At 45.6% G+C, this 20,277-nt stretch overlaps 1 protein-coding gene across 1 annotated transcript; it reads right to left on the bottom strand.

Moving 5' to 3' along the window:
* Positions 1–2,202: 2,202 nt before the first annotated feature.
* Positions 2,203–7,819, bottom strand: LOC136398166 (carcinoembryonic antigen-related cell adhesion molecule 21-like). Its single transcript, XM_066372548.1, has 4 exons — positions 7,756–7,819; positions 6,772–6,901; positions 6,545–6,681; positions 2,203–2,483 (listed from the first exon to the last, which is right to left on the bottom strand). The coding sequence occupies exons 1-4, from the start codon at positions 7,817–7,819 to the stop codon at positions 2,203–2,205; spliced, it is 612 nt and encodes a 203-aa protein (XP_066228645.1).
* Positions 7,820–20,277: the final 12,458 nt, after the last annotated feature.

Raw genomic sequence — 20,277 nt, 5'->3', positions numbered from 1 at the left:
TGGGGTGAGATTTGGTTTCTACAACTATCCAAGGCCATGTGGAAACAGCTGTTGCCAAGCCATTCTTTGAATGACAGCTGCACATTTCACTAGTGGGTCAGAACTGCAGAGTAGATACTGCTGGCCCCCAGCTGGGTTTTCACCCCAAGCATAGCCTGTATTCCCCACCGTCCCCAGGCTCCATGACAACCCCTTGTCTAGTCCAACTACTCCACGCTCCAGCTTTTTTTCTGACTCAAACCCCAAAATTGCCTCAGCTCATCGCCTTCTGTGTTCATGGTGTCCTCAATCCTCCAATCCCCACTGCTCTTCAGACTCCCATCTCCCAGTGCATGCTCATCTCTTTCTCCCCTGATCCCCTGTCCCATGTCCTCTACCCCATGTCAGAACCTGGAGCACCGGAAGGATATGGACAGTGAGGTAATCCATACTGTCCATGCCACGTCGGAAGCGAGGGAGGAACGTTGGAAACATTTATTTGGACGGTTTTAGCCAGAAAAGAAAAAAAAAAGGGAAGACTTGAAAACATGGTAACAATCAACACTGTGAACAACATGACATGATCAACTGGTGACAGTTCGCTGATATCAGAGTAAAACATGCCTCAGGCCCATTCAAAGAGGCAAAAAGGATTTATTCAAGACTTGCAATAGTGCAGTGAGACTGAACTCAACATCCCTGAAACAAAAGGCTGGGGGATTTTAAGGACAGGAGAAGGAGTCATAGGCATGTGTGTTTGTTAATTGTTTTTACACAAAAGAAAAGTATAACTTCTCCTGAAACCCTGACAGGAAGTCATTTTACATCTTGGTTGTATAGGTCTTGGTGCGAGTTAGGCGCCTGCCCTTCCTCAGGTACTGAGACAGAGGGACGTCAGGAAGATGAAAATTTAAAGGGATGGACCAGGCCCTGGAGACAGATATTCTTTGTGTCAAGACACTGGCAAGAGGCTTTTAAGAAGACTTATGTGTATTTCAAAAGGGCAGAGAAAGAATCTGCGCTTACAAATTGCAACTACATTTCTAAAGAAAATGCTCTAAAAATATGGAGGTAGAGCCCTGTCGTCAGGAAGAATCTGTCTAAAAGTCAATGACTCTGAGGGGACAGGAAGGCCCCTAGGTCTCTACAAAACTGCTTCTGTACAGTGAGGAGAAACACAACTACACCTCTTTCAGCCTAGACCCAGTTGCATCTCCATTAGTTCCTGTTATTGGTAAAGACGTGCCAATCCCCAGCCACTCATAAACAATGCAGAGTAGCTGAGACACCCCGAGCAGGGCCAGGATCTGACCTCCCAGAAGGCTGTGCTTCTGGAGTTTTCCATGGAGCCACTTTCCCTTGGATCAAACATCATCTCCAAGGAAGAAGAGTATTTTTGATCCTACAACATGGTTGGTGTCACTTGATTTGGCCTGCTTAGTTACCTAAGTGCAGAGGAACTGACATTCACCACAAGTATGCTTCGAGACAGGTTTTTCTATGAGAACGAAGAAGGAAGTTTTAACAGCCTCTTTTATTTAGGAGGCCTCACCCTCACACTTCACTTGCAGTCTTTCTAGCTTTGGGTGATGCACTGTTCTCCAGGAAATACTAAAATACACATCAGGTTTTATTTCCACAAAGGGTGAGGTCATTTTTAAATGTGTGGGCACCTGTCTGAACGAGGACACTTGAGTCAAAGCTTTGGTTGTATTGCCAATTATATTCTATTACAAAGAGGACAGGGTCACACTGAACTTATGTGAATAAGTCTGTTGCCATGACAGTAGGAATATCCAGAAGACTTCAAAACTTTTTTGGAAAAAACAGAAAGATCAATGTTGCTACCCACATCGGTGTCTACCTGTCCATTCCCGGTGTCCACTACAGTGTCCAGACACCCTCCACACATCCCCTGGGGAAGGGTCAGAGCTCACAGTCCTGGGAACTCATCACATTCTCCCAACGGTGATCAGTTACTGCCCATCCTGTGAGGGACTTGCTGTCACTTCGTTATATAGATGGTGCAGTCAAGACCAACCGAAGGTGGGATCTGGTGTGGAATGTGACCTTAAGTTATCAATAATGAAAATGTTAGTTCACAATTCTTAATATTTATGGACTCAATGCAAGTCTAAGGACTCTCAACCTTCACAACAACTCTATTAAAATGGTGCAAAGAAATTTATTCAGATTTTAGGAACATGGAGAAGGGCAAGACAGTCACTCATATTTCACATTCAGCTCAACGGGCCAGCTTTCAGTAGAAGACTGGGGGTTGGACACTTCACACTGGTAACTGCCAGCATCCTCCCTGCGGACAGGGTCTATAGTGAGGACTCTGTTGTCTGGGGACAGCTTCATCCTGTCCGTGAGCTTCAGTCTCACAGCATTGAATAACCAGTGGGTGGTGATCCCATTTGTGTAGCAGGTGAACTCCACGGCATCTTTATTCTCTGTGACTGAAGTGTTGCTGGCCAGGAGGGTGGGCACTCTCAAGGGCTCTGCAGAGAAACAGAGGACATGAATGATCGAGAGTGGGCTTGGGACCTGGGGCCACGCAGCTTCCTCAGAGATCTCAGCCATTCAGTTTACACTGAGATCTGTAAAGGTCACCAGAGGATGGTCCTGACCTCTGCAGTGGGCCGTTTGTCTTTGTTCAGGTGACAGTGTGGAATGAGAGGGCAGAACCTCCTCTCTGACACCAGATAACCCCAGTGTGACCACAACCTGTTCCAATGGACATCTCCATGGGAATTGCTTCCCAGCCCGTGTGACTTATAAGTTCATCATCAGGTGGAATTTTTCCTCATAAGCTTGTATTGATTGTTTTCTAGAACTTTCTTTATCTTCACAAAGGATCAGGCCCCACTCTCTATGTAAACTTCATGTATATTGAGGAAGGCAGGCTTACCAATTTGGTCCATCTTTCAGGGCAAGGGAAATTTATACTGAATAAGAAGGCATTTAACTCTTGTTAAATAATTCATTAAGCAACAACAGATCTTAACTACCTAGATATTTCATACTATCTTTATCAAGATACCAATTACTTCGTTTTTGCAGAAATAACAATATCCACCTTAAAATTCATATGGAATTTCAATGTACCTAAATGGTTGTAATGATCTTAAAAAAATGAATGAAATTGGAGATCTTAAATTCCTGGTTTGAAAGCTTACTACAGAGCTAAAGTAACCAAAATAGTGTGACACTGGCATAAAAACTTTATCAAAAAGGACAATCAAATTGTTTGGACAAAGAAGCCAAGACTTTTCACATGAAAAAGGATACTCTCTTCAGCAAATAATACCGAACAGCAATATCCACCGCAAACTAATGAAGTGGACCATTTAATGATACTACATGCTAGAGTTAAAGTAACTTGAATCCTAAAAGTAAGACATAAAACTATAAAAATCTTAAAAGAAAATAAAGGGAGAAGAATGATAATATTATATTTGGCAAAGAGTTCTTGAACATGACACTAAAAACACAGGAGGGAAACATGAGATAAATTGGATTTTTTCAAAATGGAAAACTCCTCTCCATCAAAGGACACAATCAACAGAGTGAAATGTGACCTAAAGGCTAAGAGAGAAAAATTTAAAACATACAGAATGAGGGGATAATATCTAGAATATACAAAGAACTCCTACAACTCAACAACAAGACTCAATTCCCAATTTAAAAATGGGCAAAACACTTGCAAAGACATTTTATTAAAGGACATACGCATGGCCAATAAGGACATGAGAAGATGCTCAACATCACTGTCATTAGAAAAATGTAAAGCAAAGCTCTCGGAGTCAGAACTGTTGCTTGTGATGTTGGGTGTGGGTAACTGCGGTGTCAGGAACAGAGAGAACACTGCCCTGCGTGGCATCTTTGATTCTTTCAAGGATTCCTTCAATCAGAGTTGGCACCTCTCACCTTTCAGCCAACTTGAGTCCTTAAAGGAATAAGGCAGGTCTGTTATCGCAAGACAAATGCACAAGGTCCTGAGCACTAAGAGAACATAGAACCCCAGTGTATGTCTGGGGAAAAGCGCAGACTTTCTCAGGTTGGAAAGACACAGGACTACGAGTCAGAGACCAACTCACACTCCTCCTGGTTCTTCACTGTCTGCTGACTGCCGGCTGACCAGGGGCCATTCCTTCCAGCTTCACAGGCCTCCATCACCCAGTCGAGGTGTATGAGGTGCTATTTTCCATGACACCCTTGAGACTGGGGTTCACGCAGAAATTACACATGGGGACCAAGAGCAAGCCAGTGGTCAGTTGATTACTCAGGCTCCAGGGCCAAGAGGTGGGTCAGGTCCTCCCAGGTGAGTGTGACTGACATGAGCCAGTGAGCCAATAAATGACAGAACAGAGTCCAAGGGATGAGCTAGAAAAGAGCAGTGCCAGGAGGAGCTGACTGTGGCAGAAGAACTGTGTTCTGTCTTTGGGCATAGAGTCATTCTCCCTGTGCTGAGGGCAGGTGAGGACTTGTGCATATGCAGATGGGGGGATGGACCGCAAGGGGGAGATGGACGGGCTGAAATTCTGGTTCTGGTAGTCCCCTTGTGCTTGGTGGTTATGAAATAATAATTTGAAAAAGAGGTAAAATGTTTCAATATGTAAAAATTATTATTAGTACCCCAAAGTCTAAGACTGATTTCAGGAAGGAATGTTTCTCTAGAGAGCAGCAAAGGGTCTGAGACCCAGATATCAGCCCCTGGGTTGACAGGGAGGCTGTCTGTGTGGCCAGAATTCCAAAGACTCTGCTCTAGATTCCAGTCCTCTGCAGAGATTTTTGATTCATTCATTCATTCATTCATTCATTCATTCAATCACCATTTCTTTCTTTCTAATTCATTAAAAGTAACTTGAGTGTTTGTTACATGTTGTCCCTGAGCTGGTTGCAGGTGGAGAGTGGGGAGTGAGAAGCAAAGTCCTTTCCTTTCTGTCCTGTGGGAGTGACACCCAGACATCAAGAAACAAAGAAGAAAGTGATTCAAGTCCAGGGCAGGGAGGTGTGGATCGGCCCCCTGAAGGGGAGGCCTGGGTGCTCCCAGCACTGAGTCTGATTATTACTGCAGGAAATTTGGTTCTGGAATAAAAACAGATTATTTCTCCATTTGCTGTCACTTCCCAGATCAGAATCTCTCCCTGTGAGCTGAGGAGGCCAAAAAGAAATGCTCTGACCAGTGGCTGGTCTAGGGACCCAAAGACACCTGGAGTAAAGGGGGGAGGGGACAGGGCTATGGCTGCAGACAGACATCGAGTGACTCTGCTCAGCTGCTCATGGTCAGGGGACTCTGCTTTAGTGACTGCGTTTCCCTGTGCCCCAGTTTCTCCCTGAGGGAGGGTGAATACTCAGTTTCTAGGTTGTCAGTGTATAAACCTGAATATCGGGATAGGGAAGCTGCTCAAAGAAGAGGCATCTGTTATTATCGAGTCTGAGAGAGAATCCCCGGGGCTGATCCCTGGTGGATGTGGAGCTGCCAGGAGCACCTGCTTCCCTATTCCAGCCTGGGGATGCTGACTGTCCTCTGGATCATCCTAATTCCCAGAAGTGTTGGTTAATCTAGGGAGCTTTTGCAGCTCTGCTCCCCACACACAGCCTCAGGTGAAGGACCAGAACCTTCACCTGGCCCAGCTTTTTTTTTAATTGAGAGAGATAAAGAGAGAGAGAGAGAGAGAGAGAGAGAGTCAGAGGCAGACAAGGACAGACAGACAAATAGGGAAAGAGATGAGAAGCATCAATTCTTTGTCTCAACACCTTAGTTGTTTACTGATTGTTTTCTCATATGTGACTTGATCTGGGGGCTTCAGTAGAGTCAGTGACCCCTTGCTCAAGCCAGTGACCTTGGGCTCAAGCCAACGACCTTCGGGTCATGACTATGATCCATGCTCAAGCCAGCGACCCAGTACTCAAACTGGCGAGCCTGCGCTCAGGACGGTGACCTCAGGTTTTGAAGCAGGGTTCTCAGTGTCCCAAGCTAATGCTCTCTCCACCATGCCAGCACCTACTTAGGCGCAGATGTAGCTTTTGAGGCTAAGTACTGGCTGATGATCACATCAGGAGTCTTGTGAGTTGGGCACCCGGGAATCAGTTTATTACAGTCAGCCCTTCCCAGTAAAATTCAAATTGGCACAAAGTCCCCAGAGTCCCTGGAGTCAGGAGCCCTGGGACAGGGGTCTGGGGCCGGGCTGCCTGAACTGAGCTTATTTATTAAAATTCCAGGCATGTACTCAGGCTAGGCACTGATGTAGCTTTGTTACGGTCATGGTCATGGGGAGGGACCCAGGGTGTGGATGAGACTGGTCTCCCTCTGCTGAGTTACTCCAATCAGACTGGCCCTTCTCTCTGCAGTGAATGTCTGCAGGAGTGGAACCTGGGAAGGGGACTCTGATCTTAGGAAGTTTGTCTCCACTGTGTGTGTCCTGCACTAAATGCCCAAACCCAACCTGGGACGTGATGCAGAGAGCGGTGGAGGCAGAGCCCAGGGCTGTCCGTCCTGTGTGTGGAGTAGAATTCTCCCCACCCGACACCCAGAGGTTAGAGAGCAATCACTCACCGTATACAGTGAGCCTTCCAAATCCGATTTCTTTTCTTCCATTCTGAAGGTGGACTACTATGGTGTAGTCTCCTGTGTGCTTCAGGGTGACCCTCTTTATCACTAGGGATCCATCGTTGTTGACTAATATTCGATCGCTGTATATAGGCCATTTTTTATATGTTTTTTTCAGATATTTTGGAAGAGATGCAATAAAGTTACTTTCTTTTTCCCTTTGCCCCCTGTACCACACATAGCTCTCAGCATTGGGAGGCTTATTTTTGATACGCATAATCACATCACTCCCTTCAGCAGCAAATGTTGGCACGATAGCGAGTTGGGCAGAGGTGGGCGGGCTCCAGAAGGTGATGAGTGACACTAGGAGGGAAGAGAGAAATGGAGCAGTATTTAAGTCTGTGCATAGGGATGGAGAGATGTGACCATTGATCCTGAGCAGGTCTCTCAGCCTTGGTGTGTGTCAGAGTGTGTGTGTGTACCATGGTCAAAGTCAGCAGCATGGCTGCCATTATTTTAACACCTATAAACCTGTTATTGTTTCTGTTTTGAATACTCTTCTCTAGTGTCTGTCTGATTCACCCCCTCACTGATCTGCTGGTACTTAGAGAAGGTGGTCAGCAAAGGTGTGTCCCAAGGATCTAAAGATCTTCTGTTTCCAATTTCTGACCTGTCCCTCCTCGGTTTTCTCAATGACACTTGTGAGTGGCTGTCATCAAGTCTAGATATGTCCTTGTCTCTCTTCTTGCTATAGAATGTGAGCTCCATATGGAGGGGCTTGTCCGATCTTGTCCCCCAGTGCCTGCACAGACTGCACATACATGTGGGTGAATGAGGAGTGTTCCCAGGACCCTGCACCTCCTGGGGGTAATTGCCTATTTCTGAAGTTGGTAGGAAGGGCAATGTTTAGTGTTCCTGGTCCAGTTTTCTCTGGTGTCACTCAACATAAATTCTTATAATCATCACCAGCTTCCAAAATTCAATGTTAATGGATGACTAACTAGGTAGTAAATAGCAGTCGAGGTCTTCCGTTCCCTCACCCCTTCCAGATCATGAGATTTTCCTGTAGCTGGGCTCCCTCCCCCATCCTACTCTGCTACCTGTACTGTCCCACAGGTCCAAGCCATCTGTCCCCTCTCAGAGCACTGTCCTCCCTGGGAGACCCCAGCCTGTCTCCTTCTCCCACCACCCGCCCAGCCCAGGGATTGTCTTCTTACCTGCCAGCAGCAGCCCAGGCCAGGGGACAAGTCCTGTGCGGGGAGTGGCTGAGAGAGCCTGCATGGTGTCCACTGCCTGCTCTTCCCTCTCTCTGTGAGAAGAGCTTGAGATCCAGTAAGGCTCGCAAGGACTTCTGTCCAGACTGGTGGGATCTGCTGTCACTCCTTAATGTACCCTGAGCTTCCCCTGGGGCAACATAACTTCCCTGGTCACGTGGGCGGGGGGGGGGGGTCTGTGACCAGATCCCTCCCTCTCCTTCCCCTCATTCCTGGGTCATCCCTGTGCCCTTCCTCCATTTTCTTGTCCCCCTATATTTGGTTCCTTGGGAATTGCTGAGGCCTTGGCGTACGCCTGTGCATGCGCGCGCGCGCGCGCACGCACACACGCACACACTCAGACAATGTGCTTGAAAAAGCACCAGGTTCTGCGCTCCCAGAGCCCCTGGTGAGACACAGAGCTGTGTCCCCCCCACCTCTACCTACAGCGCTCTGTTCTTCACATTAACTTTACCTTTCAGAAAGGCCGTTCTGGGGCTACCTTTGGAAATCTTTCGCAAAGATGTCCCGTTTGCTGTGCATTGGGTCACCTGGAAAACTTTGTAAAGATTGTAATGCCCATTTGACACCTTAGAATGCTACTTCAGCTAAGGTGGATGTCCAACCAGAATGAGATTCTAGATGTGGGGGTTGGATAGCCCCTCCCTCTCTCCTGGGCAGTGGGATGGTCTGTAGATCCTGTACATGTAGATTCTGACTCGGCAGGTGTGCGGTGGGCCAGAGACCCTGCCTCTAACAAGCTCTCACGGGAGGGTGATCTTACTGGCCTCTGGAGCACACTGGCAATAGCAGTGCTGATGGGGGCACGTGTCCCCCTGAGAGGATGACACTCTCACCCTAGAATTGGCCTCTGCTGTGTCTTGTTCTTGAGTCTGCCAGCACCACACAGACAGCCCCAGGGGTCCCTACACCGGTGGATTGTTTCTGTGTGTGACACAGAAACCTAGCTGGACACCAGGCTTTCCCCATGTTCTCCTGCTCTGGGGAGGCTGGATTCCCTCCCAGCACGAGGGTCACAGAGATGAATCTGGGGGTGAAAAGAGGTCAAGCTGGGGAGTGAGTGTAGAAAGGACCCTTATTCTGTCCCAGGGTGTCACCAGCCTGGCCTCTGCTTCCAGGGACAGAACCCGGGACCAGGTGTCTCAGAAGGACCTGCAGGTCTTGGTGTGAAGAGAGAGGTGTCTTGTGTGTCCTGGGAAGACAGGACTGTGTTTGGTGGTCAGGTGGCCGGGGGCTCCCTGGTGTTCAGTGGGCGGTTGCAGGGAGACCCTCTCCGTCCTTCCCTATTGGTTGAGCTTGTCCTTGTGACCCCTTACCACTGGCAGCCTCTACCCTCCGCCTGGGGGGCTTTCCTGTGTCTCCCTGCCTTGCCCAGTGGTGGTGCAGGGCCGGAGGTGGGGAGCAGCACAGGGACCCCTGAGAGAGCAGGTGCTCCTAGGCCCAGTTTAGGTGAGAAAAGTGTAAACGTGTAGAAAGTTTTTATGACTTTACCTGAGTCGTAATGACATCACATGCCAGGGAGCAAGTTCTCAAGTCCTGAGGAGAACAGCAGATTTGCAGCTTATTTTATACAATATAATGAAAGACGGATAAAGGGAGTGTATGAAATCCATTAGAAGGTAAGAGAAAGCAAAGCAAAGAAATTTCTAGAATGGGATAAAAGGTGAAGTGGAGAAACAGATACATTTTTACACTGGTGAGTACAGGATAATGAACACTCACAACAGAGATGGTGTGCAGGGAACCAGATGCCCGGGGCTCTGTGGTCTCGTACTCTGTGCCAGGGGCTGATCCTTGGAATGGTCTGGCAAAGAATAGTCCTCTGACCTGTGAAAAGCATGTTATCCAGGTTGCATAAGAACAGGCACAGGGGCCAGTTAGGGTAGAGGGTGACCTTTGCTCCAGAAGCCGTGGGTCTGGGACGTGACTACTTGCCATCACCTGCCCACTGGAATGTTAATGCGAGCATCCTGTGGGGGTTCTTTTGGTCACTGAGCTTCTCAGGCCAGCCATGTGGTCTCTGAGCTGGTTGTGTTTAATGCACATCCTCTTTTTCATTCATGTTTCCCGAGCAGGAGCAGGGGGGACAAAACAGGGTTGGTGGAGGGGCCCAGAAGGGCCGTTAGAGCAGGAGATGGAAATCAGGCTCCTTCTCCACCCCCCTAGTCAAAGCCCAGTTCTTGTGTGAATTTCCTTTGTGTTGCCTGTGTGTCTTAGTGCCACTACCTGGAGGTCAGGAAGTTGGCTGCAGTGAATGTCAGGTGCTGCACTAGGGATGGTGACCAGGTTCCAGAGGTGAGAGTTGATCCGGAAGCCTGGACGAGGTGGGCTCTGACCTCCAGGCTGAGAGACCGCTCAGCCCGGCTCCTGTGGGCAGTAGGGCCTGACTCCATCCCAGGGCAGGGTGAGCCCAGTGAGAGCAAACATTGTCCAGAGTTTTGTGAGTGCAGTGTCAGGAGAACTGTTTCTTCAGGGGGATGTGATGTTTCGGGAGAAGCTCTGTGTCCCTGAGGTCTTTAAGGAAGGGCCTGGTGAGTGCTCTCCTGGGGCTTTTGGGAGAGGGGGTTGGCCTGGATGGCTGGTCCCCACAATTCCCCGTGTGTTCCCTTCACAGCAGTGGGCATTGAATCTAAGCCACCTGTGTCCCTGTCTGCTATTGGCTCAAGGCTCCCCCATGGTTCCAGGAGTGGAACAGTTCCCCATGGAGAGTCTCAAGGGGACGCTGTGGGTCCCTGGGTTAGAGGAGGAGAGTCCCCTGTTCGATCTGCACTCCCTCTGAGATGGAAGCAAGCACAGATTCGGGTTCTTTGTGTCCCATCCTGCTGAGAAGTTTTCTTGTTCCCCAGGACATCAGGGACCATAGGCAGGTGTCCACAGCCCTGGGACTTTGGGATTGGGAGTCACCCTTCATCCCCTGATTCCTCTGAGGTCAGGTGGGCTCCTCCCTGGTGGTAACTGCACCTGCAGTGCAGGACCCAGAGTCTCCGTCAGGTCAGGTCTCTGTGAGAATGAAAGACACAGGCTGCTGCCCAGCCCTGTGGAGACGAGATGTCACTCACAGTGTGGTGTGGGCAGGACTGGGCCTTTAGGGGAATGAAGGTGGGTTCGATACCCCACTGATGAGAGATCCCTGTCCTCCCTCCTGACTGCATGAGAGGGAAAGACCCGGCCCTGGGACATCCCTGGCACAGGGTGTCCTTTTGCCATGTGGATACCAGTGCTTTTGTGTCTATAAATTTGGCCAGATTAATGCATGTAAAGCCAGCAGCCAGGGCCAGGGCCACTATCACACCAGCCTCCACGCCCATGCAGGTTCGCATTGGATTTGGACAGTCGGTAAAGAAACAACGGAGCCACAAACTGGTGGGCCATAGTATTTAATTCTAGCTTGCACTTGGCGGGCAAGTAAAAACACACACTGGGCTCCAGAACCCACTCACATTCAGTGCTCACAAAGCCACTGACTTATCCGAGTTTCCTAGAATCAAAGGTTTCTAGCTCACCAGCCTTATTCTCCTCAGTTCCCCATCTCCTTCCTTCTCCAGCGTCAAACTGCACAAACTGGTCTCTCACTCAATACTCTGCCATCTTGGCTGCTTCTCCTGGCCACATGGCCTCTTTCTGCTCTCTGCTCTGCTCCCTCTGCTCTCTCATGCTAATCATCCCAGGAACCAAGAGAGCAAGCTCCCGTTCTGCCCCCATTTTATAGTGTAGATTCCAAACCTTTAATCCAATATACAAAATAGGGAAGTCTCTAATACAAAGTCACTTCTCTGAGGCATGATTGGATTGTACCACCCCACATCAAAACGGGTGGGAAAGGCTTAATTCCAAAACCAAGCCCCAGGCTACAGGGATTCTGCCTGCCCACAGAGACACACATTAATATCACCTGGGCAACAGCCTCCACGTGGGCAGCGCCACTTTAACAAAGTGAGCATAATACATTTTATCTGCCCAACAATGCACCAGACAAGTTGTTACAATAAAGACAATGAATGTATTCTTCACTCTTAAAGTCTTTCCAGGCCCCCTGGTAACCTCCTCATCCAGTCACTCTCTCACCTCCTTTCTCAGTGCTATGGAAACTCTCATTTTTTATAGTCATTATACATTAGTTTCTATTATTATTTTTTGTTATTTTTGGAATTTGAATTACATAATAGGTAATTTTGGTGTAGGTTGACTTCTTGAATCGACATGATTATTTTGAAATAGCTCTTTCCTTTTTATCCCCTGGTTCTATTCCATTGTCAGGATGGCCCTGATTGGTTTACTCACTCATCCATTCCTGGACTTTGTGTTGTTTCTAATTTTGAGTTGTTACAAGTAAACGTGCCATAAACATTTATGCAGAAAATTTTGTTAATTTTTTATTTTTTAAGAAGATATAATTATTGATTTTAGAGGCAGGACAGAGAGAGAAAGCTGGCAGGGAGGAACAGGAAGCATCAACTCATAGTTGCTTCGCATAGGTGCCTTGATTGGATAAACCCAGGGTTTCAAACGGGACACCTCAACATTCCAGATCGAAGCTTTATCCACTGCACTACCACAAGTCAGGCCAAAAAGGCTTTTTTTTTTTTTTTTAGAAAATTTTTTTATAAATTGATATTTAGTGAGAGAGGAAGGGAGAGAGAGAGTCATGAATTGGCTCCTGTATTTGCCCTGACCAGGGATTGAACCAGCAGCCCCTGTGCTTTTGGTTGATGCTCTAACCAACTAAGCTATAAGCCAGTGTCAGGCTGGAAAGGTCTTTAAAAAAAAGAATTAAGTGCTTGTGAACCCACTACAGACCTAGATAAAAGTTACTTAGAAAGCTGTCACTGGGAGTCTGGATTCTCGGGCGAATTGCCACAGCCCCCACCCACAGGGAAAGGGAAGAAACACCTCCTTCTTCTCATAAAGCCCTGTCTGCCAGAGCCCACCTGTCAGTCAACACAGGAGCAGAAATAGTGACCCCACCTCCCTTCCAGCTTCCTAGTTACACACACATGCATCTCAGAGGCTGAAATTAATTCACATCTGGATTCTCAAGTACTAGGAATGGAAAACATAGTGTTTAACCTTTCAGATCCTCTGATACAGGAGGGAACACAGGAAAGTTTGGAGCATAGACGTCAAGTGTCAGCAGACAATGCGTGGCATGTCTGAGCCCACAGGCAGCTGTGTGCCTCTGGGTGAGTGACCCCACCTCAAGAGTCCTGTTCCCTTGTGTTGTTTCATAGAAAGATATTTGGTGTTCTTTTCTGGTTCTTAGAACAGAGCAACTAAAACTCTTGGAATCTTCTGCATAATGAGGGTGATAAGGGTGTGTTTGTCCTGCTGAGGCAACTCCTGATGGGCCCGTAGATAGTTTGCAGTGAGGGCAGGTCGTCAAAAACACCAAGTCTTGATTAGAATCTTGCTATTTTCGTGGGTGTAAAGCCAGCAGGCAGGGCCAGGGCTATCAGGGCTGCCATCACAGCCGCCCAGCCCAATCAGGTTCGCATTGGATTCGGACAGTCGGTAAAGAAACAGCGGAGCCAAAAACTGATGGGCCATAGCCTTTAATCCTACCTTGCACCCGGCGGGCAAGTAAAAATACACACTGGGCTCCAAAACCCAGTCACACTCAGTGCTCACAAAGCCACTGACTTATCCGAGTTTCCTAGAATCAAAGGTTTCTAGCTCACCAGCCTTCTTCTCCTCAGTTCCCCACCTCCTTCCTTATCCCAGATACAAACTCTGCACAAACTGGCATCTCACTCAGCACTCTGCCATCTTGGCTGCTTCTCCTGGTCTCCTCCACGTGGCCTCCTTTAGCTGCTGGCTCTACTCTCTCCGCTCTCTCATGCTAACCTCAGGAACCAAGAACCCAAACTCCCGTTTTGCCCCCACTTTATACTGTAGCTTCACAACCTCTAATCCAATTACAAAGTAGGGAAGTCTCTAATACAAAGTCACTTCTTTGAGGCATGATTGGATTGTACCACCCTACATCAAAAAGGGTGGGAAAGGCTTAATCCCAAAACCAAGCCCCAGGCTACAAGGATTCTTTTTTTTTTTTTTTTTTTTTTTTTTAAATAAATTTTTATTAATGGTAATGGGATGACATTAATAAATCAGGGTACATATATTCAAAGAAAACATGTCTAGGTTATTTTGTCATTAAATTATGTTGCATACCCCTCGCCCAAAGTCAGATTGTCCTTCGCCACCCTCTATCTAGTTCTCTGTGCCCCTCTCCCTCCCCCTAACTCTCCCCCTGTCCTCCCTCCCCCCACCCCTGGTAACCACCACACTCTTGTCCATGTCTCTTAGTCTCATTTTTATGTTCCACCAATGTATGGAATCATGTAGTTCTGCTACAAGGATTCTTAACACACATTAATATCACCTGGGCGACGGCCTCATGTGGGCAGCGCCATTTTTAACAAAGTGAGCATAATACATTTTATCCACCCAACAGTGGGAAATAAAAGTGAGACTAAGAGACATTGATAAAAGTGTGGTGGTTATGGGGGGCGGGGAGGGGGGAGAGGGAGAGGGCAAGGGGGAGGGGGAGGGGCACAAAGAATACTAGATAGAAGGTGACAGAGGACAATCTGACTTTGGGAGATGGGTTTGCAACATAATTGAACCACAAGATAACCTGGACATGTTATCTTTGAATATCTGTATCCTGATTTATTGATGTTGCCCCATTAAAAAAATAAAATTATGAAATCAAAAAAGAAAAAAAAAGAATCTTGCTATTTTCAGTTGTCAAAGTAAGAAAATTTGAACTTTGTAGAGAGTTCTTAGGAGTTTATTTGAGCCAAACTGATGACAATAGCCCCACAGCAATATCTCAACTGACTGAGAAAATGGTCCCCAGTAGAGCCCTTTTGCGCCTTATTTTACACATTACAAGTGAAGCTATAGGCCTGAGGGGTCAGCTGAACTCCACTGGCTGTAGTTAAAAAAAGGCCAAATAAAGCAAAGCAGGGAGAAATCCCTGGGATTGGATAAAAAAAAAAAAAAAAAAAGACACATTCTTGTTTTACATTGGTGGGAGCAAGATAGTTAGCAGTCAATTAAAATAATAAAAATAACAATGAGGGCTTGTGTGTACTCTAATCTGGTCAGGGAGGGGTCCAAAAAAAAGGAAGTAAGGCTGACAGTGTTAGGTGAGTTATCAATGCTAAAAGGAAATAGAAGGCTCAGTTAAGGAAAGGATCAACATTTGTCAGAGAAGGTACCTGCCCAGGACGTGACAACATACCATTACTTGCTTTTTTTAAATTTTATTTTAGAAAATTAACTTTAACAGGGTGAATGCATCAATAAGAGTACATAGGGTTCAGGTGAACATTTCCATAGCATTTGAACTGTTCATTATGTTGTATACTCATCACCCAAACTCAAATCATTTTCTGTTACCTTATGTTTGTCCTTCACACCCTTTCCCCCCACTACCTCCCTCACATCTCCCTCCCCCATGTGCGCCTTCCCACACACCCTTCCCCTGGTAAGGACTTCACTTTTATCTATGTGCATGAGTCTCAGTTTTATATCCCACCCATTTGTGAAATCATACAGTTCTTAGACTTTTCTGATTTACTTATTTCACTTAGTATAATGTTCTCAAGATCCATCCATGTTGGCCCAAATGTCACTATGTCATCATTTCTTATGGCTGAGTAGTATTCCATTGTATATATGTACCATTTCCTTTATCCAGTCATCTATTGAAGGACACTTTTGTTGTTTCCATGTTTTAGCCACTGTGACTAATATTGTGATGAACATCTGGTTGCATGTGTCTTTACGTACCAATGTTTTCAAGTTTTGGGGGTTGATACCCAGTAGAGGGATTGCTGGGTCAAATGGTAGTTCTTTTTTTTTCTTTATTGAGGAACCACCATGTTCTTTTCATAATAATTGTGCTAATTTGCATCCATCAGCCGTGAATGAGTGTGTTTCTTTTTTCACAGCCTCTCCAGCATTTATTATTACTCATCTTGTTGATAATAGTCAATCTAACAGGTGTGAGGTGGTATCTCATTGTAGTTTTGATTGCATTTCTCAAACAGCTAGTTAAGATGAGCATCTTCTTATATATTTGTTGACCATTTGTATGTCCCCTTGGGAGAAGTGTCTGTTCAGGTCCTTTCCTCATTTTTATAATTGGATTGTTTGCTTGTTTGTTGCTCAGCTTTGTGAGTTTATATATATTTTGGATATTACTGCCTATCAGAACTATTGTTTGTAAATGTCATCTCCCATTTAGTTGGCTGCCTATTTGTTTTGTCTTTAGTTTCTTTTGCCTTACAGAAGCTTTTTAGTTTGATATAGTCTCATTCATTTATTTTTGCCTTTTCTTTTTTACGTTAGGTGTCAAATTCATAAATTGTTCTCTATGGCCAAGGTTTATGAGTTTAGTACCTCTGTTTTCTTCTATGTAATTTATTGTTTCAAATCTTATATTTAGGTCCTTGATGCATTTTGAATTAATTTTTGTGCAGGGGGATAAACTTTATTTGAGTTTCATTCTTTTGCATGTAGGTTTCCAATTTTCCCAGCGTTATTTATTGAGGAGGCTTTCTTTTCTCCATTGTGTGTTTTTTGTTTTTTTTTTTTTACTCTGTTTCAAAGATGATTTGTCTATACATATGCGGTTTTATTTCTGGGCTCTTCTTTCTGTTCCGTTGTTCTGTATGTCTGTTTTTCTGCCAATACCATGTTGTTTTGATTATTGTGGCTCTATAGTATAATTTGAAGTCAGGTACTGTGATACTTCTGGCTTTGTTATGACTTGCTTTCAGTTAAAACCTTTAGTTTCAGATCATTCTATGCAGACACTTCAGGAATCTGAGTTTATAAGGTGTACCTTACAGGATTCCTCTGAGCTTGTCAGGTTTAGTATGTCATCCTTTTTCATTCACACCTCCCCTTTGGTCATAAATCAATTTCAAGGATGCATTGAAGACCAACCTTTTGGTGAGATAATGTGGTTTCATGAAACTAGGGAGTCTCATTCTAGGAAATCCTAGTGTTAGCGTTTGTCTTGCTGAACAGTAGACCGTTGTGGATGGGGCAAGATCATCTATGGCCATACTACTCTGAACACGCCGGATCCCATCTGATCTCAGAAGTAAGCAGGGTTGTGCCTGGTTAGTACTTAGATGGACAGATAGGGCAGAAGTCTATAACCTTAGATAAAAGTCAAGGTCAAGTTTTCTCAAATTTTAAAGCAAATAAATGGGGAACAATTAGGTCACGAGGACCTTTATTAAGAAAAGCACCCCAGGTCATAAGCTGTCATGATCCAAGTTTTGCCGTCTCTCTCACTTCTTTGTATTTTGTGTACAGTATAACATTTTACTTATAATCTGAGGGCACACCACACACATCTTTGGTTTTCACAATTGGACCATGAGATAGGTTCCCATTTACAATGGTCCACCCAATTCCTCTTGGAAACATTCAAATGCTGTTATTAATCTCATTCCTGCTAGTTGTGCCATTGGGAACTGCAACCTTAGGTACATTTTGGGGTGATGTTTGTAAGAAAATACTTTTGTAAATTTTAGCTACCATCTAAGAAGTTGAGAGGCCAGGAGGACAGTAGAGTTTCAGAAGTAAATTTCCTGTGGCTCAGCAGCAGGTATAGAGGTCCATCCCACTTCTGCTTCCATTTGAATTAATATAGTTAGTAGTCCTTGTTGGGTTAGGGTGAAAGCACATTCCCATTATTGGGTTCTAGCATTTATGCATAGAATTCCTTTCTCAATATTTCTCTTCCACTAACCTTCTACAGCTTCCCTTGATCTTCTTATTTACTCCCTTTCTTACTCATTCAAAATTACCCAACTTATTAGGACAAAGTACTTATTTTAAGTTCTCTAAAAACACACACACTTCTCTTTTCTTCGTTTTGCAATAGCTTTCCTTACAAATTTCAAAATGTTACTGGAAACAGGGCCAGGTTTATGGCAGGTTTGTCCAAGCCTGGTCAATAGTGTGGGGTTCTAGACTTTGTTCAGGAAGTATTTCACAACATGAGTCCAGGTGGTTTTGAGAGTACATTTATTACAGCTGGAAACAATGAAACAGAGAAAGTCCGAGGGTAGGAGAAGCTGCAGGAGACAGACTGCACAGTGCTGCTTTGGGTTCCTAGAGACCTTATGGAAGGAAATGAGCCAGGGCGGGCTGCTCACATCCCACTGGAGAGCTGAGGAAAGGGGCCTTGGGGACGGGTTTAAGGGGTTAGCCCAAAATGAGCTGCTGCTGCCCACTACACCCCTGGTTGCAAGTCTTGTGGGGACCCTAAGAGTTTAGGAGAAAGAAAATTTACTTAAAAAAGAGATTCAAGTTGGTGAGCCCAAAGGAGAACACCTGCTGACTTTTCTGTCTTGAGGGGTTTTATGTGCTTTTCAAAGGTGGGAAGTTTAGAGGAAGTCTTGTTGGGGATCTCAACAGAACATGCATCAGGTTTTTAGGTGTGCTCCTTCAGGGTCGTGGTCTGCACTGGTTTGGATAGCAGCATGGCAGGTGTTGTAATCCACATGATCTGTGACATGCCAGGGCAGGAAAGGTCACCCCGGGGGCTAGGTGTAGCACCAGTTGTTCATTGCTAGGAGTCCAGGGAGTCCTGCCTTGGTGACCCTCTGTATCTGGCTGTATATTGTTCCACCATTTTGTTTAACTATCTTAGTTTCCCTGTTCCTCTTGCCAAGAAATGTTTCTAGCTTCTTACTGACCTGCCTCAAAAAAAAAAAAAAAAAAAAAAGAAACCATTAAAAGGGGATTTTTAGTAATACTAAAATTATTATATAAAATTATACCAATTGTTAGCATCTGGGCTATGCACATAGTGTTTAAGAAAAGCCCAAAGAACAAGTGTAATTATTATTATAACCATAATTAGCAGACAAGTAAAAACAATTAAAGGAATTAAGTTCAACATTAAGTTGTAGGGTTACAGGCTTTGGTGATGCCTTGGGAGAGCTGTCTATCTCTGATGTCAGCGGTTTCTCATCTTCAAGAAGTCGTTGGCTGCTGTAGATGAAGACAAGTGTCAAAGACAGGACTATATGTCCATTTGCATTTGGGCTCCTGATAAGTTCTCTCCCAAAGATGTTGAAGACAGTCTTTACTTCATGGCTTTTTCAGTGGCCAATGTGTCATGATTTTAAAAGTCTTCATTTCTTGGGAGTACATTGTGAAATGAATGTCACTAATTTTTAAGTCTTTATGAGCTGATCAATAAATTCTTGATAAAATGCTGAATGAACACTATAAACTGATGAACAAAATAGAAAGAAAGGCAGGAGCACAGATTACAGATGGACAGGTGTCAGAGGGAATGGGGAAAGGGGAACAGGATCAAAAAGTTAAGAGATTAGCCAAGATCATATATACATAACACATATATACAGACAACAGTGTGGCTGTATACAGAAGAAAAAGGGGAAGGGAGCCAGGAAGAGGGGGCAAAAGAGGAAAATGGGGGTGGCAGGAAACTTTGCATGGGGACAGGGGCACCGGTGCAGTGTGCAGTGGGTGTTATATTGAGTGGGACACTTGAATCCATGTCAACACAATAAATTAGATATAAAAATTGAAAAAAGAAAATAGAAAACAGCTCAGTGTTTGGGAATGATGTCAGAGGGAAAGTTGGGGTTAGGGGGTCAGCAAGGGCTAAGAGTCATGGAGAAATGGAGTCAGTAAGGAGTTTATCCCATACAAAAAATATAGAGTTAGCTTCAGCTCTACCAGCCAACCTAGGAAGGGAACAGTAGCACCCCCATTTAGAAGGTTATTATTCTCATCCTCAGAAAACTGGAATGCAAAGAACTGCCCAATATTATTGGTGTGGTTCAACAAGGAGTTAGATGGTTGCACCATGCAGCCATGAATGCTAACTATGGAGAAAAACCCAAATAGTAAGTGAAAACTGTGTCAGTGTGGTCCCAGAGTACTAAAAACTAAACTTTTTAAGACTCAGGAATCCCAGACCCTACCACTCCCCACCTCAGACCAGAGAACAGACTCTTAGGCCACTCTACTCTCAGAGCTAGAAATCTAGGTTTTCAGCCCCCTCCACCCACAGGCCCATGAGCCAGGGCCTCCGGCTCACTCCCTGAATAGCACCAAAATCCTGGCCCCAGCCCCTTCATCCTTGGGACCTGACCTTCAACTCTCACTTCCTCTGAGACTGATATGACCTTTATAACAATGAGTGGTGTTTTCAGGCATGTGACATTTTCAGACTTTAAACAGGATCCACCCATCTGCACACATGACGAACAATGCAGGTCTCCTGGGACAAGGACACCTGGGGAACAAAGAGAAGGTTGGGGTGCACAGCTCTTCTCCCAGCTGCAGCCATCCTCCTTGAGCCCAGAGCCTCTGAGTCTCTGGGTTTCCATCTCTCCATATCCTTGGTCACCTGCATCCCTCTGGGCTCTCCTACCTGGATGAGGGAGAGAGTTCAGC

Source organism: Saccopteryx leptura, chromosome 3 (assembly GCF_036850995.1).
Source record: "Saccopteryx leptura isolate mSacLep1 chromosome 3, mSacLep1_pri_phased_curated, whole genome shotgun sequence".
NCBI classification, from domain to species: Eukaryota; Metazoa; Chordata; class Mammalia; order Chiroptera; family Emballonuridae; genus Saccopteryx; species Saccopteryx leptura.
Note: the sequence above shows the minus strand (reverse complement) of the source record. Positions and strands in the feature narration are given on the sequence as shown.